We start from the raw sequence: 26363 nt of genomic DNA on the forward strand, positions 1-26363 counted from the left end.
AAAGTGAAGTAGCTCAGTCGTGTCCAACTCTTAGCGACCCCATGGACTGCAGCTTACCAAGCTAATGTCTCTGAGAAACAGATGCGGAAGTCAGAACAGGCTGCCAAGTGCTCATCCTACCACCAGGGCGGCCCAGGGCTGACAGCAGGGTCAGGGGTCTGTGGGGTTCCTTATATCCTCCCTCAGGGACCTCATCTTGATCTCTGGCAGATCTGGGGATGCCCCTTGTGTTGACCAGAGGCGGGACTCTCACTTCAAGGCTCAGGGAGCACAGAGGGTGGATGAGCACATGCTGCATTTCCTGACATCTGGGTCTCAGACAAACTGGGGATCTGGGAAAGGGGGTGTAGCCTCAGGTGAGCCGAAGGAAGAAGCCCAACTCCTCCAGGGTTTCAATTTGAGGACCCTGAGGGGCGACTGAGGGGACCCTGGACCCCAATCAGAGGAGACCTCAGAGAAGCCTGTAGCTGCTGTTGGTCCTTGGCGGCCCTGGGATACGATGAGCCCAAAGTGCATGGCCGTACTTCCTGACATCCGGGTCTCTGACTGGGGACCTCGCATATGGGGCGGGGCCTCAGGGGGGCCGATTCCCAGGTCCTGCAGGGTTGAAGACCCTGAGGACCCTGAAGAGGGACTAGAGGACCCTGGACCCCTAATCAGAGGAGACCTCAGAGAAGCCCGTCTCTGTTGTCAGTCCAGGGCAACCGTGGGGGCAGGATGAGCGCAACAGGCATGTGCTGACCGCCTAACATCCGGGTCCTCAAGAGACCGGGGTCCTGGTATAAGGGGCGGGGCTTCAGTTGCGGAGAGACGAGAATCCAGGTCCTGCGCAGACGAAAGGTGAGGTGCCTGCCGGAGGACTGGGGGGACCCTGAGTGAGGACCGACAGAACCCCACAGATCCCCACCCCTGTAGTTGGCCCTGGGAGACTTTGCGGTGAGAGCACACTCAGCCTGTCTGACTTTGTAACATGCGAGTCTTAGAGCGACTGGAGGCCTTGTGAAAGCGGCGAGGTCTCAAAATGGCGGACGGGACAGCCCCGGGTGCTGCCTGGAGTTCAGGCTCCATGCAAGGAAGGACTGAGGCGGTTAGACCCCAACAGGGAGGGCTCTTGACCCTTGCCAGAGGGTCTTGGAGGGCCCAGAGTGGGGTGAGCAGGGTGAGCAGTTTCTTGACCTCTGGCTTAGGGACCTCGGGAGGTGAGGTTTTACAGGCGGAGGCTTCAGGTTGGCAGAGGCTGGACTGAGCAGATCCCCTCCCCTGTGGTCAGTGCTGGGAGGCCAGGAAGAACATGAGGAGGAGCTGAACCGAGCAGCTCCCTAGCCTAGGACCCGTGCGAGGCCCTGGGCAGGTGCGGCCGCATATGGGGCCCCTCAGCGCTTTCTGTTCGGGCTTGTGTCTTGTTCTGAGTTTCCTTCTACTCCTCCAAAGGGGACAGTCCAGGCCATGCCAGGGGAAAGGTGAGCAATACAAGGGACCCACCACACAACTGGGTGTACCCACAGAGTCCACCCCCTCCTACCAGCACAGAAGGCCCAGAGCTGTGCCACAGTACAGCCCTTAGCTGTCACCTCCATTTCTCTCACAGGAGCTCCAGGAACCAGGAGGCGAAGCCAGAGGTCTGAAGCCTGTGTTCTGAGCTCAGAGAGCAGAGGAGGTCCAGGCAGTATCAGGAATCAAGGTGAGAGGGTGCCCTGAAGTGAACCAGAGGCTCCCTATCCCAGAACAGGGGGGGACCCCAGAAGGCCCCAATTCCTCCCACTTTGTTGGCCCCAGAAATCTCGGGCTGTGCTGACCACACCCTGGGGAGCCACCTCACTTCCTCTTTCGGGTATCCAGGGGACTGTCCTCCCAGGAGGAGCGCTCCTCTGAGGTCTGAGAGCACCCCTCAAGGGGAGACCTGTAAGTGGCCTGTGTCATACCATCCAGGATGCGTTTCTTAGTTGAGGCCGCTCACACCTCCTCTCTCCCCGAGGCCCTTGGTCCCCATCTGTACCTCTGCCTCACTTCCATGTCTTGTTCAACCTCAGGCATTGTGCTCGTGGTCAAGATGAGTGCGCTCAGCAAACCCGAGGAAGACCTTCAAGACCCAGGCGAGGCCCAGGGCCCTGTAGAGGCGCAGCCCTTGGGGGCTGAGGTGGGGGAGGCTGCATCCGACTTGGCCTCTTACCACCCAGCATCCTCCTCCACTCCTGTGGAGGCCTTGCCCCAAGAAATTCTGAATGAGATGAAGGCTAACCTTTTGAAGTTCCTGCTCCTCAAGTATCGAACCAAGAAGCTGACCTCCCCAGCAGAAATGCTGAATAAGGTCTTCAGGGATAACCAGGAGTACTTCCCGGTGGTCTTCAGTCAAGCCTTAGAGTGCCTGCAGATGATCTTTGGTGTGGAGGTGAAGAAGGTGGATCCCACAGAGCACATCTACGTCTTGGTCCCCATCCTGGGCCTCACCTGTGATGACAGGCTGAGCGATGGGCAGGGCCTGCCCAAGGCCGGCTTCCTGGCGCTGGTCCTCAGCCTGATCATGAGGAATGGAGACCCCGCCCCTGCGGAGGTGATCTGGGGATTACTCAGCAGGATGGGGGTGTATGTTGGGAGGGAGCACTTCATCTTTGGGGAGCCCAGTGAGCTGCTGACCCAAGTGTGGGTGTGGGAGAGGTACCTGGAGTACCGGCAGGTGCCTGACAGTGACCCTGCTCGCTATGAGTTCCTGTGGGGTCCCCGGGCCTATGAGGAGACCAGCAAACAGCAAGTCATGGCATTTGCGCTCAGGATCACACAAAGGGCTTTGAGGGCCTTCCCACTCCTGTCTGCAGAGGCTGCAAGGGAGGAGGAATAGGGGGCCTGGGCCAGAGCAGCAGCCAGCTTGATCCTTCCCTCTGTGATTGAAGAGGGAGTAGTCAGCCTTCAGTCAGAAGTGAAGGCCAGTTGGGAGAACCAATGTGTGTAGCGTCTTTGGTTGCTGCTCTCTATGATAACATGGGGATTCATCTCTGTTTTCTTTAGAAATTTTTCAAAGTTTGGTTTCAGAGAAGGTTAAAGAAACTTCAGTATCTTAGCTTTGTGAATGACACTGAACCCAGTGTATTTTTGGTTACCCAGTTCAAAAACAAGAGTTTTGCTGTTTTGTAAAAGAGATTGGGAAGTCTTCCATTTTGTTTTGTGGTCCTGAATAGAATACACTGGGATAGGAATTAGAACTGTTTTGAAAATGTGAACTTATGTAGCAATAGTACTGAATGGAGAAGATTTAGACAATAAAAGTAATTATAGTGAATTCATGCTTATGTCCTTCTTGTATGTCATTCACAATAGCTAAATTCTCTCAGTTTATTGAATTTTCCTTGGTTATTAAAGAAAGTAGCAGACACTCTGCGACCCCTGCTCACTGGTGCATTTATTCCAAAGCCGTGTCCAGATTCTCTGCTCCGTGAAAGGCCATGTTAGTGGTGGACACACTAGGAGAAGCAGGACACCCCTGCACTTACAGCGATGGTCTAGGAGCTGCAGTCACATGAGGTTTGTGTTGGGGGTGAGGGGAATCTCTGAAACGGATCATTGCTGTGAGGTGTCCTTTTGCTTCTTGGATAAACCCCAGAGAGATCTCTTTCTAGGGCAGGAAGGAAGGGGTCCTGGCTATTGTCCCATAGCTGTTGACCACAGGGATGAAATAGGTGTCTTCTACCCACCATCTGCTAGGAATCCTAGAGAAATGTGAATCTTGCTCTTTTATGTATGGCCCAGTATTCCCTGTGCTGGCCCTCCTCTCTCTGCCCTGGGAAACTGATTACCAACTACATTGAAATAACAGTTTATTTGGTCATCTGGACTTCATTATTTTCACTTGTGAGCATGGTCTAGATTTCATTTGGATGAAATGAGGGAAGAGAAGCTGCAAAAGTGGACAGGACCTGCTGTGTGACTAGAATCTTGGGATCTTTGAGTGAGCTGTGCCCAGCTGGAGACACTGCTCTCCACTCCGAAACACACACAAACACTGAAATTGAATAATATATTCTCCGGGAGGAAAACACAGAACAGCAATTCTGAGTGGTTTTCTTTTTTTTTCTTCTAAGTAATATTTAGTTTATTTTCTCACTGCCTTTATTAAGAGTGACAGAGGTAGAAACTTAAAAAAGGTACACAAATCCTTCCATTTCCAATTGAGCTGCCAATTCTCTGAGGTGTCTTGAAAACAAAACAATTTCCAGGGGAGAGGGGGACGGAGTACGAGATCCGAATAACACAAGAAATAAGTAGTAGCCAGGAAAGATGCAACATCCGCCAGCGTCCCCAGGTTCAGGCAGGTTCAGAAGTGTGGAGGCAGCAGAGACACAGGTTAAGGCTGTGCCTGGCATCAAAAGGCAGGAGCGACTTCCAGGCCTAAGGAGGTGGTAAGGTCACTGCAGTGGGGGGTGCGAATGGGTGCAGGGGGCTGAGGGGCAGCTCTCTGTGCTGAGTGCTAGAGAACAACGGGAACAGATGTGATTCTGGCCACATACATGGCAGCTGCCAAGTAGTCAGTGGACACTTGGAAAAGGTGGAGAATTTCAAGACCCATGTGACCTGCTCAGACTCTCCTCCCCAAAACAAGGGAGAATTTTAACCGCTGCTCTTTGTTGAGCATCTGCTAGGCAATATGGAATTGAAGAGATGTCAGGTGTTCAGTCACCTCTTGTCTTCCTCTCTCCCTGCACACATGGGGACACGACCCTGCCAGGCCTCTTCACTTAGGAAGGGTCATATGATGACCTGTGACCAGTGAATTTTGAGCAGAAGCATTTTTGTCATGACCATTTGTTTTGAAGGGACACAGGTGCCTGGGGGTTGATCCTCAAGTCAGGACAACACACAGACACACACCGTTCAGAGTGTGGTTCCTCCCAGAGACTAAAGTCCTGCACCTCTGACCCCTGACAGAGGCTGCCCCACAGGGAGCTGGCTGCAGGAATTCCTCCCACCTCCCCCAAAGACCCACAGCCCGCCCCCGTCCGCCATGAGCTGCACTGTCAGCCCCCTCGGGGCTGTGCTCAGTCTCCATCAGGAGGGCAGCAGCCAGCTGCCAAAGGCCCCTGTTGGGGTTGGGGGTGTCCTCCTTGTGGGTCCCAGCCCCGAGGCCCCCGACCCCTGCTGCCCACAGTGCCCCCTCTCCCCCGGAACCTGGCCTTGGGTTTTGTCCTGCTTGCCCCCCCCACCCTGCCCCACACACTGAGAGTGGATTAGGCCCTGGTACTGATGACCTCATGTGTGTAACTTTATTTGGAAATCCCACAGCAGCATCCCCTTCCACGGTGCTTCAGGTGGAGCCAGCAGGACTTGATGCAGCCCCTGGGCAAGTCTCCTCGTGGTGGGTTCAGTAGTAATCATTGCCATGGAAGTGCGGGGCACATCTCTAAGATCCTGAGGTATATCAGACCATTCCCTGTGGAATCCCTGTGGAACGTGTTACAGTAAAAGGATCTTTTGAATGTGACTGTGAGGTCCTGGCTTTTGAGCCTGAGTGTGAGAGGCAGAGGGGTTTCTGGTCAGCCACCTGCAGAGCCAGCTAGCACTTTGGTGCCCCCATTCAGGCTGTTCAAGCAGAGGACAAGCTCTAGCAGATGCCTGGGAGGACGCTCACCCAGGCGCCAGAGGCCCCAGACTCCAATGAGGATTCAGAAAGGAGCCAGGCAGGAGAGGAATCTGGGGTCCCAGGGGTGCAGGCTGCAAAGAGGGTCAGCAACCCCAGAGACATGGAAGCAGCAAGCCCCTGGAGATCTCATCAGACCTGCCCGGGGCTGGCCAGGAGAGGGAGTGGGGAGCAGATGCCGCTGCAGGTGAGCTGCCACCCTGGCCTCCATGAGGACATCTGTGCTCTGGGGCCAAGGCTGGGACCACAGCCCCAGGGGGCACTCCAGGATGTATATGTGACAGCTCTCATTACAGGTACTCCTCATGCGCCTTATTGGATACGACTGCTAAGTGTGGTTGGGTTCTTGCTCTGGGTACATAAGAACCTCAGGCCTTTGATTGCTAGGAGGCCCAAACTGCCCCCCGCCCCCACCGACTTATCTGGGGGTCATTTCCAGGATCCAGCACCTTCTGCAGCAGTCTCTGTGTGGATACATACCACCCTGTTCCCAAGCTAATCTTGCCTTGGGCATCACAGATTGGACAGGCACCTCCCCTGGGTTAAGGATTCTCAGTCAATGTTCTGTTCCTCTGAGAAGTCCCTGTGTTTCCTCATGGCTTCTCTGGAGGCTCAGTGTTAAAGAATCTGCCTGCAATGTGGGAGATGCAAGTTCGATCCCTGGGTGGGAAGATACTCTAGAGGAGGAAAAGGCATCCCACTCCACTATTCTTGCCTGGGAAATGACAGAGGAGCCGGGGTGGGGGGCTGTGCCACACTCCATGGTGTCACAAAGAGTCAGACACGACTGATCGACGGAGCACCCACATGTACGCACAGCTAAAGGTTTGCTCTGGACCCTTGTATCCTTGGCAAGACACCTAGATCTGCCTAGATCTTGACAGACTTCTGTGGCAAATAATACTGGCGGACGTCTTAAAGCGGTTTTTGAGCAAGTACAGGGTTCCAGGTCTACACCTGGCCTCGGTTGGTGGCAAAACATCTATGAGGTTGGATCAGGGCAGTGTTTGTGGGGCTTGAGAAAAAAGTGGATCCAGAGATGTTTCTGTGGTAGAAGAGGCCTGGTTAGTATATTATATGGAATTGGAGGTTAAGGGACAGGAAAAGCTGAAGGTAATTTAGCAAGGGTTGTTTCACACTTACAGGTTCTGTGTGCTTGTGTTTGGTTTCCTTTCTGTTTCTTTTTTTAACGTACTCAGCATGTTTTGCCCAAAATTTCCTTGCCTTTTTTATTTTGAAAACAGACTTTATTTTCACCTTTTCCTTTATAACCCTTTTAACCCTTGTAACCCTTTAAGATTTGAAAACAAATTGTGAAAATAGCAGAAATCTCTTATGCTCCTCACCCAGTCTCCCCTATTCCTAATATCTTACAGTAATATGTTATATTTATTACAATTAAGGAGGAAGTATTGATGCATTATTTGTTATCGACTAAAGCCCATGCTTTACTCAGATTTCTATAGGTTTTACCCATTCCCGGATCCTGGCAAGGAAACTACCCTAACATTTAGTTGTAATGTCTCCTTGGGTTCCTCTTAGCTTTAACATTTCTCTGCTTTGGATGATCTTGACAGTCTTGAGGAGTACTCGGTAGATGTTTTGCACCATGTCCCGTGACTGGCATTTGTCTGATATTTTACTCATGACTAGTCTGGGATGACAAGTTTGGGGGAGGAATTTTACAGATGTAAAATCCTATTCTCATCACATTGTATCAAGTGTATATATTATTAGCACAACGGATCACTGACGATGCTCTCATTGATCATGTGGCTGAGGTAGTGCTTGTCAGGTGTATGTGATAAAGTGATTGTTGTATGTCCCCTCTCCATCCTGTCCTCTTTGGAAGAAAGTCACGATGTGCAGTCCATGCTTCAGGGGTGGGGAGTTATGCTCCACTTTCTACAAGTGGGAGTGTCTGCATAAACTGGAATTTTTCTGTGTGGAACACTTGTCTATCCTTGTTTGTGTAATTAAGAAATTATTTATGTTTCTCAGTATGGAATCATGGTATCTTTATTACACTTTGGGTTAAAATCCAATACTGCTGCTGCTGCTGCTAAGTCGCTTCAGTCGTGTCCGACTCTGTGCGACCCCAGAGACAGCAGCCCACCAGGCTCCCCCGTCCCTGGGATTCTCCAGGCAAGAACACTGAAGTGGGTTGCCATTTCCTTCTCCAATGCATGAAAGTTAAAAGTGAAAGTGAAGACGCTCAGTCGTATCCGACTCGTATCGACCCCATGGACTGCAGCCTACCAGGCTCCTCTGTCCATGGGATTTTCCAGGCAAGAGTGCAACTTTATATATTTTAATTTTCAAATTGTTCTCGGATTGGCCATTGGGAGCTTTTCCTGTCAAATCCCTTTGTATATACCTTTGTCATACCCCTGGAAATGTTGCTTCCTCTTTTGAAAGTTTTTTGAGCACTTTTTTTTTGCACCGTACAAGATGCTTCAGGCTCATTTTCCATATTTCCTGTCCCAATTCTAGAATCATCAATTTTTCCATGGAGCCCTTGTTCCTTTTATTGCTGAATGGTATTGACAAAACTAGATCTGTGCGCTGAGTGTGCTCATTGGTACTGAAGGGTCATTGCTTCTGGGCACCCGTTGGTTGACAGGGCAACAAATTATATGTGTACTTCTTATCCTGTGTTTATTTATATATCTATAAATATTTTAGATGGTAATGATTTCATGGGTATGACACCAAAAACACAGGCCAAAAAAAGAAAAACATAGATAAATTGGACCTCATCAAAAAAAAAAAAAAGTCTGTGCATCAAAGAACAAAATCAAGGAAGCTACCATGTGATCCAGCAATTCCACTTCTGAGTGTATGAAAGTGAAAGTGAACGTGAAGTCACTCATGAAAGTGAAGTCACTCAGTCGTGTCTGACTCTTTGCGACCCCATGGACTGTAGCCTATCAGGCTACTCTGTCCATAGGATTTTCCAGGCAAGAGTGCTGGAGTGGGTTGCCATTTCCTTCTCCAGGGGATCTTCCCAACCCAGGAATCGAACCCAGGTCTCCCGCATTGCAGGCAGATGTTTTACCATCTGAGCCACCAGGGAATCAAAAGGAAATGAAAATAGGATATCGAAAAGATATCTGCATTCCTGCATTTATCGCAACATTGTTCACAATAGCCAAAATATGGATACAGCCTAAGCGTCCATCAGTGGATGAATGGATAAAGAAGATGCAACATATTCAGTATACGGCCATGTGAGAGAAGGAAATCCTGCCATTTGCAACAACTTGGAAAGAGCTTGAGGGCATTATGCTAAGTAAAATAAGTGAGACAGAAAAAGATAAGTATGGTTTGTTATCATTTACATGTGGAATCTAAAAGGACAAACCGGGACTTCCCTGGCAGTCCAGTGGCTAAGACTCTGCACTTCCAATGCAGGGAGCATGGGTTTGATCCCTGGTTGGGGAACTAAGATCCCACACTGTTGTGCTGTTATTGTGTTATCTAACTACTTGGTCATCTAGGCGAATCCATTCAAGGGAAGTACACAGCAGAGTGAGGAAACTAAATACCCCCCACTCTGTGTGAGAGGACCAGAAGGAGAGTCTCCTGGTAGCCAGAGTGAGGGCAGATAGTGGGGAAGAGCAAATATGAGCAAGGGATCCCAGCAAGTTGTAGGAACTCCTGAGTTCAACCTGAGCTGTACATGCAGGAATCGCACCAGAGACAGAATATCAAAAGCGTGGAGAACTGAACCATTGCCCAAGGGGCAGGCTGGGCCCTGTGTGATTCACAAATACTATGTATCACTCATTAACCACAGCAAAATGCACATTTATTTCAAGCACATGTGAAACATTCAACAAGATAGAATCCTATATCCTCAAAACAAACTAAAAAAATTTAAATGATGCAGAGTATGTTCTCTGACAAGAAAAGATCAAACTAGAAATCAAACAATATGGAAGGAGAAGAAAAATCTCAAAACACTTGGAAATTAAACAACCATCCACAGGTAAGAGAGAGATTCTCAAGGAAGTAGAAACTGCACTGGAATGAATTAAAATGAAAGGGCAACGTATTGGAATTTATGGGATGCATCTAAATCAGTATTGAGGGAAAATTATAGCATTTAATGTTTAGATTAAGAAAGAAGAAAGACCTCAATCAATAATATATGCTTCCACGTTAACTTAGAAAAAGAAGGAAAACTATACCCAAAGCAATCTGCAAACAAACACACCAAAAACAGAAGAGAAAAAAATTGAAATCAAAAATTAAAAAAATCATGGGAAAAAAAACTGCTTCATTGAAAAGATCAACAAAATTGATAAAACTCTAGCCAGATAAACAAAATCAAAAAAGAGAAGACAAATGACTAATATCAGAAATGAAATACTGACTATCACTACAATTCTACAAGCCCTACACTAAAGATGTTGGAAGGATAAAAAGGAAACACTAAGAAAAAATCTATGTACTGTACATAAATTCAAGAACTTAAGTGGAATTTTAAAATTACTCAAAATCCAGAAACTATTCAACTCACCCCTGATGAAATGTATAACCTTTATAGTACTACAACTATTAGAGAATGGATATCACCTTTTAAAATTTTCTAAAAAGAAAATCTTTAGAACCTCAGAAATATCAAAAAGCTCAAGCAGAAATTGTCAGAACCAACTTTATCAGAACTCTGAAAAATTGTCAAAACTTAGCAGCAACTAAGCTACCAAGATTGTGAGCTCCAATGGGTAAGGGTTACTTGTCATACTCTGTGGTCCTGGTGTCCACCATGGGCCTTGGCACTCAGTGGGAGATCAGAAAGTGTTCACTAAATAATGTCTTACTCACGGCTCCTGCAATTTGGTTGGATCAAGTTTATTTGACCCCCAATACATTTAACCGGAGAAGGCAATGGCACCCCACTCCAGTGCTCTTGCCTGGAAAATCCCATGGACAGAGGAGCCTGGTGGGCTGCAGTCCACGGGGTCACTAAGAGTCGGACACGACTGAACGACTTCACTTTCACTTTTCACTTTCATGCATTGGAGAAGGAAATGGCAACCCACTCCAGTGTTCTTGCCTGGAGAATCCCAGGGACGGGGGAGCCTGGTGGGCTTCCATCTATAGTCTGACATGACCGAAGCGACTTAGCAGCAGCATCAATACATTTAACAGGTCAACATGACCATAAACACAAACAGGAGCGGTGACACAAGTATATCTCTGCAAACATCTGTAGGAGAGGTGCCTGACACTTACATACCCAACAGAGACAGAACTATTTTAGCCCATGGGTAGCTTTAAAAAATTCCTTTTTTTTTTTTCATGAAAATCTGATCACTGCTGTGAAAGAACAAAATGATGGCAAGAAAGGGCTCCTCACAGAATGACAAGCTGAGCCCGTGTCCTCCAAGTGCTGGGAGAACCAAAGTGGCATTTAGGAGGAAATGACCAACAAGGCACAATAGGAAGGCTATTTAGGTTTGGAGGAGTACAATATTCTGATGACTTCCAGAAGTATAAAACCCAGTCCTTTCCTGAAATACCCTCTGGCACACTCAAGACACAGAGACCTCTGACTCTTCTAACGGGATAAACGTTCTGGCCCTTCCCTTATAGTGTGTGTGTCAAATGTCAGTACACAGGAAACAAGTGCTGCACAGTGCAAGTTCCAGGCCTGGCCTTCCTGTCACTATTATCCAAAAGTGAGTGTATGAAACGAGTATTTATGATTCTGTTTCACTTTTGCTTAAGTCAAAAGGACCTGAGACTGTGTTTGGTTAGCAAATCCACCCTTCTAGCAACAGAGAGGTCAAGACAGTAAGGTGATAGATACCTAAGCACAAAAATAGGCCTAAGACCAAAATTCCGATGCAAATGCAATGGTGCACATGACCATAGGTTAGAGAGTCCATAATACACAGTGAGGATGCTCAGCTGGTGTTTTCAGCTCCTCATCAAGACTTCATGCTTTCCTGGGTTTGAGGCCATGATGTCGAGCAGTCACTGGATGGAGTTTGATCTGAAAAAATAGAGAGAACACAGGTGAACTGAAAGTGTGTCTTATTGAAACAACTTGATCTCAAAAAGAGCAAAGGATTGTTCTTAGATGGGAGTTTAAATGGTGCCCTTCTTTTGAGGTATTCATGAGTACATCCAAACTGAGAACATTTAAGCCTTTCTCATACCCAGTGAGGATAGTATATAAGAAAACAGATCCAAATCCCACTCCCAAGAGGAACTGAGGAAGATGAGACAGCCCAGGTGTGATCATGTCACTCTGCTGCTTATTTCTCTACCATCCATAAAATAAAAGCTTCCCAGGTGGCACCAGTGGAAACAAATCTGCCTGCCAATGCCAGAGACATAAGAGATGCAGGTTTGATCCCTGGGTTGGGAAGATCTCCTGGAGAAGGAAATGGCAACCCACTCCAGTATTCTTGCCTGGAGAATCCCATGGACAGAGGACCCTGGAGGACTACAGTCCGTAGGGTTGCAAAGAGTGTGACACGACTGAAGTGACTTAGCATGTCAAATAAGGCCCACACCCCTTCCTCTGATATTCAGGGTCCCTCGAATTGGACAGAAACCCCCATATATCCTCTATTTACACCATGATCCTATTTATTGTTTCCCATGTTGGAAGATTTCTGTTTCACTGCAGGAAATAGGGCTGAATATTTTTTGTTGGGTTGTAATCTGTGTGACAAGTTAGCCACAGGTAGCAGTGATTTCTGGCTGGTTATTTAGGAAATTTTTCAAGTGCTAGCTTCCTCTCTTCCTTATTTCTGCATCTGGGCTCAAGAGAGGAGAAAACCTGACAAACTGTACTTCAGCTAGATGATCAAGGTCAATATCAATGGTGATAAATCATGTTGATAGAACGTACCCTTGATATGATGTGATAAGAATGGCACTTTGTGTCTCTGCTCTTCCTCCCCAAAACTCATTACCCAGTTTAATACTTTGGACTAACACTTATTTTTACGATGACTGGGTGTTGATTTTTATTAGATATTTTTCTGTATTGATGTAGGTCTGATTTTTCTCACTCAATCTGTTACTGTAATAAGGCAATCCTGGGCTTATGCATTCCCAGATCCATCCCTCATTCCTCCTTGCTCTGTTCTAGATTATACAGGGGCCGACTCCAGCAGGCTGCAATCAAACTAGACAACAATTGGCTGCCATTTTGGTTCAGCTAACCAGAAACACGAGCAAAAGATTAGAAGCCTGGAAGACAGAGCAGTCAAAGATTTTTCTCCTTCCTCTGCATCAGGTGGCTTGTCCTTCAATGGTTCCATATTCTTCATGGCTCCAGCCATTCAACCATGAGGTTGACCCATCATGACTCTGAATCCTGTTGAATCCAACACCCAGGTTCCAGTAACACTGTCTCCTTTCCTTGTCCTTCCATCCTAGGGGTGAATGATTTACTCGTGTTGCTAATAATTGGGTTTCCCAATTCTCTCCTGCTTGGCTTCCTACCACTTTTGTAACCAACCCCATGCATTAAGCTCCCTCCATGGTAAAAATTTACAGTGGTTTCTGTTTTCCTGGACAATCCTTGACTGTTACATGCAGCCAATTATAATGACTGATCTTCTAGTCTTAAACTCCTTTGCATTCCTGGTATAAACCCAGCTCTGTCACCAGAAGTTAAATGTTTGTCTCTTCTGTAATTAATAATAATAATAATAAAACAAAATACCCTGGGCTCTGAAACTTTCCCCAAATAATGTATCTTTCATCATCATCTTCACAGTCTTCTCAAAAATAATTTTCACACTCACTAGTTTTTGGGCATATATTGAAAAATTCCAACAGCATAAGTAATAAAGTGATTTAATGAACTTGTAAAAAATAATTCAAGCAATATACATGGAGTTAAATAGCATGGCTTGTGCAACAGAGGCAAAATGGTGCTCAAAGGGAAATATATAGCCTTAAATAGATGTATTAGAAAATAAGAGCTATTTAAATCACCCAAGAAATTCCAGAAGCTAGGTAATGAACATCATATGAAACCTTAAGTAAGAGAAGGTAGGAAATAATGAAGATAAGTATAGAAATAACACATGTACACCCATGGCTGATTTATGTTGATATATGGCAAAAACAACTACAATATTGTAAAGTAATTAGTCTCCAATGATAATAAATAAATTAATTAAAAAATAAAAATAAAATGCAATACAAAAAAAAAGAGAAAGCAGTAAGGCCAAAAAACAAATGCCAATTACTTGAAAATATTTATGAACAGACTTTTTATTTAAAAATATGAGCAGATACTAAAGAAAAAAATAACATGTAAACAATATAAGTTAAAACTGTATAAACTATAGATGCCAAAGACATTTAAATGATGTAAAAGCACAGCAAATATGCTTATATTATTCCCTCAAGAGAAGCAAATAGTGGACAAGGAAAAGTTTCTACATGTAAAGTATTTCAGGTAATAAACTAAAACTGAATGAGAGACTTTGCAAATTACCCCTCTGCAACCCTCAATGGGTAAAAGAAGGAGAGGATCATCAGTGACTGCCAACTCAGCACAAAGGACAAGAAACATTATGCTCTTCTTAATGGAATTACATGCCATCACCTAGGTAGCAGTCTTGTAAATAAACAAGTTAATCAAACTTCTACCTGTAACTACCAATCTAAACAACTGCTGAGGGGCCAAACGTGTTAAATGACACCAAACTGTTTCATTCAACACAGTCTATATTATGGAAAACTTGAAAAACGAGTTGCCAGTCCAGGTTTGATGCACAATACTGGATGCTTGGGGCTGGTGCACTGGAATGACCCAGAGGGATGATATGGGGAGGGAGGAGGGAGGAGGGTTCAGGATGGGGAACACATGTATACCTGTGGCGGATTCATTTCGATGTTTGGCAAAACTAATACAATTATGTAAAGTTTAAAAAATAAAATAAAATTAAAAACAAACAAACCTGCTTTTTTCACAACAAAAGCTACAAGAAAAAAAGATGACGCAGGGGAAACCTATTGATTAAAAAAGACTCAAGGAACATAAAAAAAAATCGCAATATATAGGCAGTATTTGTGATCCAAACAAACTAAAAAAAAAAAAATTAATGTATAAGGTAAATGTGAAAAATTACTAGATATTTGCTCTTGTTAAAACATTTAAATTTTTAGGAATGATCATTGTTTTGGGTTTATGTTTTATAAAAGATTCCTTGTCTTTTAGAAATGCATGCTGACATACTTAGAGATGAATCATCCTGATGTCTTGGACTACCTTCACATTAGTCCACTGGCAGAGATGTGGGGAGGGTGAGGGTACATTGGAACCAGACCGGCCATGTACTGCAGATGATTGATGCTGGCTGCCAAGTATATTGTGTCCCTTATACCATTCTCTACTGCTGTATGTGTTTTATAGTATCTGTTATAATAATAACGTTTTATTATAAATATCATGCAATTAAATTTGAAATTCTGGGTGAAATGGACAATTTTTTAAAAAGACCAAATCAGTCCATGAAGAAACAGGAAACTTTAAACAATACAAACTTTAACTGTAGTCAACACCCAAGCTACCTTCAAATGTTCCAAGACAGGCAGTTTGGGTGGGCAGTTCTACCAATGGTCAGGGAAAACTAATCTCCATCTTATGTAAACTCTTCTAAAGCACATACAAAAAAACTGGGAAATTAGTTAACTTATTCTCCCAGACCAGCTCTCCTTGACCATAAAACCAGATGAGTACTCCCACTCCTACCATGCAAAGAACACTTGAGCAAAATTCACCCACACAGTAGCAAATATTCTAAGCAAACTAATAGCATATTCAATATAGCAGTGAATTACATGAACAGACAGGTTATGGCTAAAGAATGAAAATATGATTCAAACTAGAAAATAGCTCAAGTATAATTCTCCACAATAACAGATTAGGGGAAAACATTGAAGCATGTCAATGGATGTGGGAATAGCCTCTGAAATCAATTCAACATGAGTACGACTTTTAACAAATTGAGATTAGAAAGGAACTTCCATTTCCTAATATCTACAGCAAACATACTTACATGTGAAATGTTTGATGCATTCCCATTAACGACAGGAACACATCAAAGATGCATGCTCTCCCTTGTAGTATGCAAAAATCCCCTGGAACAGAGAGTTAGGACTGTGAATGTCAAAGGAAATGAGAAGTATGAATATTGAAAAAGATAATGTTTTGTGACAATATGGTCATCCACATAGGGAATTCAAAGAAATGGATACATGGAATACTCAAATTAATAAGAGACGAGAAAAAACTTTGTATGGAAGATTACTACAGTAAAACCAAGAGCCTTGCCACATACACAAAGCACTATTTAGAAGATGTAATTTAAAAATTCCCCATTTGCAACACAAATCCAAAAATTACCTAAGAAGGCTAACAAAATATATAAAATCTTAATAGAGACTACAACACAAATTTATAGATAGATAACGGAGAAGGCAATGGCACCCCACTCCAGTACTCTTGCCTGGAAAATCACATGGACAGAGGAGCCTGGTGGGCTGCAGTCTATGGGGTCATGAAGAGTCAGACACAACTGAGTGACTTCACTTTCACTTTTCACTTTCATGCATTGGAGAAGGCAATGGCAACCCACTCCAGTGTTCTTGCCTGGAGAATCCCAGGGACGGGGGAGCCTGGTGGGCTGCCATCTATGGGGTCGCACAGAGTCGGACACGACTGAAGCGACTTAGCAGCAGCATGGGGAAAAAAGTCTCAAATAAATAGTCTCAAATAAAAAGTCTCTAGCAGTATACCGTATTCATTTATGGGGGAAAACTGTTATAAAGATTTCAAGTCTGCTTAAATTATTTATAGATTTAGTGCTTTACCTGTAGCTCTCAAGATGGTGGTGAAGTGTAGGCTGCTGTCTCTGTTCCCAAAATCTACCCTGGCAAACTAAAGAAGAGAAAATGAAGCAAATGAGAAGTACAATATCGACCACAAAAGCTAAATAACAAAACATGAAAAGCCTCTGGAGGAGACTGAATTCTGTGCTGAACAGGATAATAAAATAAAATGCAGGAGGAGAGAGTTGGGGAGTTTCTGGGGTTAACAGTGTGAGAGATTCCTGCCCCACCATCACAGGGCTAACAGCCACCAGACCCTTTGAGCTCTGTCCTGTCCCTCAGGCCCATCCTGCAGCCCAACACACGGGGCTCTTCACCCCTGCTCACCTCCCAGATGAAGAACTGAGGCCGCGGGCCTTGGGCATCTTCCCAGGACCACGTGCTAGGGAGAGCCGGGGTGGGCTCCGAGCCCTGGTCTCAATTCCTCTGGAGCTCCCGCCCTTCCTGTCCCGCCCAGGCTGCGGCCCAACCTTCTGACCTCTCACGCTTTCCTCTCTCAGTGCTACACGATGCCTCTGAGGTGAGAAAAAGCAGGCCCGTGGAAGGAAGGGGTCAAGGAGAATCAGAAGCACTGTGGGGCTGCTCTGGGGTTTGCTGAGAACTGACTCTGCCGGGGGCTGGCGTCTCTGTCCAGTCCCAGTGCCTCGCGCGTGAGGACAGCGCCCTGTCCCTGCTGCTGCCATGGGGCCTCTTGCCCAACTGAACCTGCCAGTCTGACCAGCTCCTCACTGCTGCCCCTTCTGAAGGCTGCACAGGAGGATCTCCTGTCCTTCCCTACACAGAGCTTTCCAACTCCCTGCAGAAGTCCTCTGGCTGTCCCAGCCCTCACTCCGGAACCCCTCCGACACCTACAGTCCCTTTGCTTTGGATAGTAACCTTTAGACACCTGGTAATCCTTCTGGGCAACTTCAACACATTCTCCAAATGTTTTCCTGTTGGGTGTGTGAGTACTCTGATGTGCCACATAATCAGCAGGTTCTTTGGATATAAACCTGAAGTTAAAGAGAGGGATTTTTAAAAACCACTGACATTTCCAGCCGGATTTTAATGGGGTGTCTTCTTTGAAACTGGCCACCAAACACATGCCCAGATGGATGAGCTTACTAGGTGGTCAAAACCCAAAGCCTCCATCCTACATGGTAGATGAGGAAGGGCCACAGAAGTGGAGCCAAGGTTTTCAAGGCTGAACTCTTGAAAACTGTGGGATCCTCCTCTGAGGTGAAGAAACAGTTCCTTGGTAGCTCAGATTTTAAAATAAAAAAATAATTATCCATCTTTCCTTGGCCTCTTGTCTGGTACCTGACCCACAGGAATGTCATGGTTGTCAGTGTGCCTAAGGGTATCTGGGCAGGTGCTCGGGCAAGTCCAGTTGTGTGGAGGCAGCTGAAACTCCCAGGAGAAGACAGCCTTGCATCAAAAGAGACCATTCTCAGTCGACTGACGTTACAGTCAGTGTTCAGTCAGGATCGCAAAGGGAAGTACAGAAATGTGCTACGTGGTAACATGCAAATCCACCTGACGGACATTTACATGCTTTTTGTAAGATTAATGCGATAGTGTGTTTGGAAACAACTGACATATAGGAGGCACTTAAGTATCTGGAGGATATCAAGGCAAATCTGGCTTTCTCAGAAACTCTTCCAAGAAATGAAGAAGCTAGTCATAACAAATGATAATGGCTACTCTTAATTGAGCACCTACTGTGGATCACTATACGAGAGAGACTACAAGTGCTTGTCTGTATCTTGTCTTCCTTTCCTCCATCCCAGACACAGGGGACACTACATCGCCTGTGCACTTGTAGTTAGGAAGGGTCATGTGACTAGCCATTGCCATCGAGAGATACGAGAAGGAGCATTGTTGCTCACGTCTGGAGCCAGGATGCCATTTCTGTGCTTTCTCTTTCTCGCAGCAGCAAACATGGCTATCCAATGGTAGAACTCCAGAATGGAAACGGCATGGAACTGGGGCCCCCTCAGATCAGAGTTAGTGTTAGTGGCTCAGTTGTGTCTGACCCTTTGGAACCCCATTTACTGAAGTTTGCCAGGCTCCTCTGATATTCTCCAGGCAAGAATACTGGAGTGGGTTGCCATTCTCTTCTCCAGGGGATCTTCCTGAACTAGGGATGGAACCTGCATCTCCTGTCTCCTGCGTTGCCAGCGGTTTCTTTACTGTCTGAGCCACCAGGGAAGCCCAAGTTGAGCCATTTAAACTTCAGGTTTTGCCTGTTGTGTCAACTAGCAGTTACTTTAGCTGATATACAGCAACTATTTTGGCTTCCCTGATGGCTCAGATGGTAAAGAAAACACCTGCAATGCAGGAGACCCGGGTTCAATCCCTGGGTTGGAAAGATTCCTTGGAGAAGAGCATGGCAACCCCCTCCAGTATTCTTGCTTGGAGAATCCCATGGATAGAGGAGGCTGGTGGACTACACCCCATGGGGTCTCAAGGAGATGGACATGACTGAGTGACAATAACTAACAAACGTGTTGTTAGAGTTATTTATGTATTGTAATTACAATGATAATGGTACATGCACTCTTGTTGAGAAAACTTTTAAAACTTCAGACAAATCATTTTTTCCCTCTACAAAGTTTCCTCAAAATTCAGCCCTGCCTTCAGAAATAACCACATCTAACAATCTGGTGTATGAATTTTAAAGCTGACTCTAGACTTTCACACATAATTGTTCGTGAGTCTGAGGTATGGGGGCTGATTATGACCATGATATGGCAGTGCCATGTGACAAGCTTTATATGGGCGGTGCTTTGACAGGATGGCATGTGAAGGGAAGTCCCTCACAGCAAGAGATCTTGCAGAGATCATGGCAAAGACTCACCACCCAGAAGGGCAAGATGCAAGAGAAGTCCCAGTGGAAAGGGAATCGGAGGGTGATGGGGACTCTCTGGGTCAGAGCTCCGAAAGGCAGCAGTGGCTTGAAGTCTTATGGGTTCCAGGTTATAGTTATCTCATCTATGCCCAGTTACTGTTATCTATGCCCAGCAGGTTTGGGGTACAGTTTTTCAGAGTATGCCAAGAAAGCAGGTTCCAATTGGTGAAAATCAGTTTATTTGGACTACATTTAAAGTGATTAGATGTTTAAAAATTTGAGCTTCTTGGGGAATATTTTAGGGAAGGGCTCCATCTCACACTTCTGCAACCATTCTGTAGCACACTCCACTCCCAGCCCCAAGCTTCAGTTGCCTTCCTACTGTGCCTGATGGGCCATTTCCTCCTAATGTCACCACAGCTCCCCCAGCACTTGAGGGCACTGGCTTAGCTTGTCATTCTATGAGCTGCTCTCTCTTGCCACCATCTTGTTCTTTCACAGCACTGATCTGATTTTCCTAGAAAATGGGACTTTTTACAGTTACCCATGGGCTAAAATGGTTTGTCTATGTTGGCTGGGTAAGTATCAGGCACCTCTCTTACAGATGTTTGCAGAAATGTACTTGTGTCATTGCTCCTGTTTGTGTTTATGGCCGTGTTGACATGTATTGGGGGCCAAATAAAGTTGATATGACCAGATCATGTGATCTGTAAGTCATTTTCTGATTTTCTACTGAGTGCCGATGGTGGCCACCAGGACCACAGTGCATGACATGTGAACTCTGACTTGAGCATCTCATGATCCAATAGGCAATCTGGCCACATACACTTTACAGGATTCTCGAGGCAAGAATGGAGAAGACAATGGCACCCCACTGCAGTACTCTTGCCTGGAAAATCCTGTGGATGGAGGAGCCTGGTAGGCTGCAGTCCATGGAGTCGCTAGGAGTCGGACACGACTGAACGACTTCACTTTCACTTTTCACTTTCATGCATTGGAGAAGGAAATGGCAACCCACTCCAGTGTTCTTGCCTGGAGAATCCCAGGGACGGGGAGCCTGGTGAGCTGCCGTCTATGGGGTCACACAGAGTCAGACATGACTGAAGCGACTTAGCCGCAGCAGCAGCAGCAGCGAGGCAAGAATACTGGATTGAATTGGCATTTCTTCCTTCGGTGGACCATGTTTTGTCAGGACTCTTCACTGTGATCTGTCTGTCTTGGGTGGCCCTTCACAGCATGGCTCATAACTTCATTGAGTTATGCAAGCCCCTCTGCCTCGACAAAGCTGTGATCCATGAAGGGTACCTTGATGCTGGGAAAGATTGAAGGCAAAAGGAGAAGGAGGCTGCAGAGGATGAGATGGTTAGATAGCATCACCTAACCAATGGGTATAAATTTGAGCAAACTCTCCAAGATAGTGGAGGACAGAGGAGCCTGGTGTGCTGCAGTCCATGGGTCGCAGAGTCGGACACGACTTAGCAACTGAATAACAATAAATGGCCACATAACAAAGTTCCTTCTTTATGTTCTAGAAATACCAAGGCATATAGACAACAAAAATGGATAATCACAAATGTATTCGGTTTTGAGTGAGAATACTTAGTCAGACTTAGGTTTAAAGGAGTTGGCAAAGTACATGGCTATAAACAGGGACTCTGAATCCAGCCAGCCTGGATTTTAATCCTGACTCTTCCACTTCCCGGCTGAGTGATCTTGTGTAAGCTTTTGACCTCTCTGTGCCTCCGTTTTCTCATCTGTAAACCATGGATAGCAATAGTACCTAACTCATGGGGCAGTTTTGAGGACAAAACCAGGTACTATCTGTAAAGCACATTCAACAGCACCTGCCACATAGTAAATGCCAAGTGAGTGCTTATTAAACCAGCAAATTCTGACCTCACCAGACACTGCTGTGTAGCCTCAGGATTCTGTCATTCAGCTCGATAAACAGTACTTGGAAAGTCTGTAAAACAGGGCTAAAATGTGTGCTCCACTGAGATGTGATGAACCTGAAACACAGCCTCCTGCAAAGCATGGTGTATGGTTATCCTTATCCTTGATGGAGGCCTGGAAGCCCTCCGATCCTCCCATGCTCCAGAGGGTGTTATTGCACCTCTCGAATATTCTACATGGATGCCTCCCTTCCCATGACTTAAGCCTCCAATAGCTAAACTGCAGGGTATAACTTGCATCTCACTCTCCCAGTCATCTCTGTTGCCATTTCAGATCACAGAGGTCACAGAAATGATTTGAAACCAGATGACTGGTATTCCCTAGACTCTTCTCATTTAGATAAATAAGTATCAGTAGATCAACATCCTGACATGTGCTGCTCATCCCCACTCATTTATGCTTTTTCCACACCCTGTCATGGGCATGTGCTTTTGTTGTGCATCAAACACATCCTGCTGTTATAGCAGAGGTAACTGGGAGCCTTGGCCCGAGTCGGAAATTCAAATCAACAGGAATACTCATTATTTGCGATCAGCTTCTAATTAGTTCCATCATTTCTGTGCTCTTCTGAGCCCAGCTCTGGGTTTTTTCATATGTCTGCTCCCCTGGTACTTGAAGATGCATGTTGCTTTCTGGCACTGGCGGTCAGTAGCCCAGGCTAGACAAAATAACCCAGTGCCTGCAAAGACAGTTCCCTACAGGGAAGGAGTGCCAGTGAGAAGAGCCAGACAGGCAGCTTCCTGCCATGCTCTCAGAAAAACAGCCATTGTAGGGACCACATCTGTTATAGGGACCCCAAACAAATTGCTTTAAAATTATTTGTGAATACATTAAAACTGCCATTACTTAAAATTGCCCAGCACATCAAGAAACTTTGCAGACCTCACCTTGGGGCTTAATTCCTGAATCATGTCAAGAGCTGCCACACTTCCAGGCACGTTGGAGGGAGCCAATCGACCGTGACCCAATCTCCTGGGAGATGTCAGGCTGGTGGAGGAGCTGAAGGCATGCTAGTGAATGCTAGCTAAAGGCATGCTAGTGGGTTTGTCCACACTTGTGCTTTCACTTATAACATAATGGAAACTGCTCCTTCTGTCTTCCCTGCCACCTTTGCTTTGCGATGTATGTGATGTTGAACCTGGAAAGGCCCTGAGGGATTTTATATGGCAGGAAAGGTTAGGTTATTCTGGTCCTCCATGACTGACTCTCTATGAGTTTTCTGATCTAATCTTCAGATAGTATGATGGTCACTCCTGATATATGTATATCAATACCAGTGTACTCAGTTCAGTTCAGTTCAGTCGCTCAGTCATGTCCGACTCTTTGCGACCCCATGAATTGCAGCACGCCAGGCCTCCCGGTCCATCACCAACTCCTAGAGTTTACCCAAACTCATGTCCATCGAGTCAATGATGCCATCCAGCCATCTCATCCTCTGTCATCTCCTTCTCCTCCTGCCCCCGATCCTTCCCAGCCCCAGGGTCTTTTCCAATGAGTCAACTCTTTGCATGAGGTGGCCAAAGTATTGGAGTTTCAGTCTCAGCATCAGTCCTTCCAATGAACACCCAGGACTGATCTCCTTTAGGATGGACTGGTTGATCTCCTTGCAGTCCAAGGGACTCTCAAGAGACTTCTCCAACACCACAGTTCAAAAGCATCAATTCTTTGGTGTTCAGCTTTCTTCACAGTCCAACTCTCATATCCATATATGACCACTGGAAAAACCATAGCCTTGACTAGACGGACCTTTGTTGGCAAAGTAATGTTTCTGCTTTTTAATATGCTATCTAGGTTGGTCATAACTTTCCTTCCAAGGAGTAAACGTCTTTTAATTTCATGGCTGCAATCACCATCTGCAGTGATTTTGGAGCCCAAAAAGATAAAGTCTGACACTGTTTCCACTGTTTCCCCATCTATTTCCCATAAAGTGATGGGACCAGATGCCATGATCTTAGTTTTCTGAACGTTGAGCTTTAAGCCAACTTTTTCACTCTCCTCTTTCACTTTCATCAAGAGGCTTTTGAGTTCCTCTTCACTTTCTGCCATAAGGGTGGTGCCATCTGCATATCTGAAGTTATTGATATTTCTCCCAGCAATCTTGATTCCAGCTTGTGCTTCTTCCAGCCCAGTGTTTCTCATGATGTACTCGGCATATAAGTTAAATAAGCAGGGTGACAATATACAGCCTTGACGTCCTCCTTTTCCTATTTGGAACCAGTCTGTTGTTCCATGTTAAGTTCTAACTGTTGCTTCCTGACCTGCATATAGGTTTCTCAAGAGGCAGGTCAGGTAGTCTGGTATTCGCATCTCTTTCAGAATTTTCCACAGTTTATTGTGATCCACACAAAGACTTTGGCATAGTCAATAAAGCAGAAATAGATGTTTTTCTGGCACTTTCTTGCTTTTTTGATGATCCAGTGGATGTTGGCAATTTGGTCTCTGGTTCCTCTGCCTTTTCTAAAACCAGCTTGAACATCTGGAAGTTTCACGGTTCACGTATTGCTGAAGCCTGGCTTGGACACTTTTGAGCATTACTTTATTAGCGTGTGGGGTGGTGGCTGAGAGCAGCTACCCCACGTCTGAGGTCAGAGGTGGTATCCGAGAGGAGCAACCCCACGTCCAAGAAGCGGTGGCTGCGTGGGCGCAGGAGGGCAGAAAGGAGCTACTCCACATTCAAGGTCAGGAGGGGTGACCTCATCCAAGGTAAGGAGCAGCGGCTGTGCTTTGCTGGAGCAGTTGTGAAGAGATATCCCAGGTCCAAGGTAAGAGAAACCCAAGTAAGATAGTAGGTGTTGTGAGAGGGCATCAGAAGGCAGATACACTGAAACCATAATCAGAGAAAACTAGCCAATCTGATCACACGGACCACAGCCTTGTCTAACTCAGTGAAACCAAGCCATGCCGTGCGGGGCCACCCAAGGCGGGCGGGTCATGGTGGAGAGGTCAGACAGAAAGTGGTTCACTGGAGAAGGGAATGGCAAACCACTTCAGTATTCTTGCCTTGAGAACCCCATGAATAGTATGAAAAGGCAAAATGATAGGATACTGAAAGAGGAACTCCCCAGGTCAGTAGGTGCCCAATATGCTACTGGAGATCAGTGGAGAAATAACTCCAGAAAGAATGAAGGGATGGAGCCAAAGCAAAAACAATACCCAGTTGTAGATGTGACTGGTGATAGAAGCAAGGTCTGATGCTGTAAAGAGCAATATTGCACAGGAACCTGGAATGTCAGGTCCATGAATCAAGGCAAATTGGAAGTGGTCAAACAAGAGATGGCAAGAGTGAATGTCAACATTCTAGGAGTAAGCCAACTAAAATGGACTGAAATGGGTGAATTTAATTCAGATGGCCATTATATCTACTACTGTGGGCAGGAATCCCTTAGAAGAAATGGAGTAGCCATCATGGTCAACAAAAGAGTCTGAAATGCAGTACTTGTATGCAATCTCAAAAATGACAGAATGATCTCTGTTCATTTCCAAGACAAACCATTCAATATCACGGTAATCCAAGCTTATGCCCCAACCAGTAACGCTGAAGAAGCTGAAACTGAACGGTTCTATGAAGACCTACAAGACCTTTTAGAACTAACACCCAAAATAGATGTCCTTTTAATTATAGGGGACTGGAATGCAAAAGTAGGAAGTCAAGAAACACCTGGAGTAACAGGCAAATTTGGCCTTGGAGTACTGAATGAAGCAGGGCAAAGGCTAACAGAGTTTTGCCAAGAGAACGCACTGGTCATAGCAAACCAATGTACTAGTGCATACCAATATATTGGTATATACCAGTGTACCAATTTATACAGATATAAACCCAAATGTACAATAATTAATGAATAAACAGAATGTGTATCTATGCAGGGCTTCCCTGATAGCTTAGTTGGTCAATGACATATTATTCAACCATTAAAAAGGATTGAACTAAAAACTTAAGGGGAAAGAAAGAAGGATGTACTGATACTTGTTCCAACCTGAACCAACCTGTAACTATTTGAATGGGGTAAGTTCCAGAGAATGGCTTTTCTTTCTAGAGAAGGATGTGATGGGTAATTTCTAGCTAGTGATTTTCTAGAGGGGGGATTCAGATGTTGGGTAGGGCTTGGGAGTAGATGTATATTACACTCATATACACGTGAAAGGTTCTCTCTGGTTGAATTTACTGATACAACACCTAGAGGAGGATATAACATTTTAACAGGATAACTTTTGGAAGGATATGAAGAAAGTGCAACCTACAGCTTTAGTCATTTGCTTGTCTCTGATAACAGCTGCAACTCACCTACAGCCTCCAATCCATGACAGGGCAGCAGAATTCCCAGGGATCTTGCTGTTCAGGCTGAAGGGACATAGCAAAAAGGCAGGTATTCCAAAGGCCTGTGTGAGGCATCCGCTGATTGGTTGTCAGCTGCAGAGCCAAGAGTAACATCAGCACCCCAAACGTGTGGTTCCCTAGCACCCATTGTGTTTGTTAACTTCCCTGAATAAGCACCAGCAGATGGTAGGGGAGGCCAGCCTTGGATCAATACTGTAGGGTGATAACATCTGTGTGGGGCTTTGGGGTTGGGGGAGTTGAAGTTCTAAGCTCCCTGACCTGCTTCAGGGATTCCAATCCCCTGTCAGTGCTGCACGGCACAAGGTGATTCTCGAGGAGGGACTGGAAGAAGGAAAACTCCATAATCCATGTCACACCCCAAGGTTTGAACACATAGTTGTAATTGGTTCAGAGGCTGTTCTTTAAGCTGAGTTAGGAGCTGGGGAGGCTCTGGTTTGCACAGTGGGGCAGGGACCTGTTTACGTGTACAAGCTGACTTTCACACATATTCTGGTCAATATGCCACAGGCTTTGCGTAGACCCCATCTTTGGGCACAAATAACTTTGCCAAGTGAGAACAAAGCCAGTGGCCTCTGCAGAAACCAAAGCTACAAGTGAAGCCTCGAGAGATATAACTATGCTACTGCTCTCTGAGCTCTTTCTCTGTGCCAGGCCCTTGGTTAGACACATTGGGCAGTAGGATGAGAGGAAGGAAAATCAAGGAGGCAATGTTATCAGGAGCCAGGAACACAGGCCTAGGGAAC

The 26363-nt window shown here is 45.7% G+C and overlaps 1 protein-coding gene and 1 pseudogene across 1 annotated transcript; one reads left to right on the top strand and one right to left on the bottom strand.

Moving 5' to 3' along the window:
* The first annotated feature begins 676 nt into the window (after window positions 1-676).
* On the top strand, window positions 677-3274 carry LOC112582141 (melanoma-associated antigen 9). The gene is made up of 3 exons (XM_044936586.2): window positions 677-840; window positions 1589-1681; window positions 2031-3274. Exon 3 carries the CDS (start codon window positions 2051-2053, stop codon window positions 2834-2836), a length of 786 nt encoding a protein of 261 aa, XP_044792521.1. The 5' UTR covers window positions 677-840; window positions 1589-1681; window positions 2031-2050; the 3' UTR covers window positions 2837-3274.
* A 7372-nt stretch (window positions 3275-10646) lies between these two features.
* LOC112582059 overlaps window positions 10647-26363 on the bottom strand; it is a 102607-nt pseudogene continuing 86890 nt past the window's right edge.

The sequence above is a fragment of the Bubalus bubalis genome, chromosome X (genome assembly GCF_019923935.1).
Source record: "Bubalus bubalis isolate 160015118507 breed Murrah chromosome X, NDDB_SH_1, whole genome shotgun sequence".
NCBI classification, from domain to species: Eukaryota; Metazoa; Chordata; class Mammalia; order Artiodactyla; family Bovidae; genus Bubalus; species Bubalus bubalis.

Excerpts from the sequence above, each read along its gene's own strand:
- LOC112582141 (XM_044936586.2), top strand. The coding sequence starts at position 2,051 with ATGAGTGCGCTCAGCAAACCCGAGGAAGACCTTCAAGACCCAGGCGAG.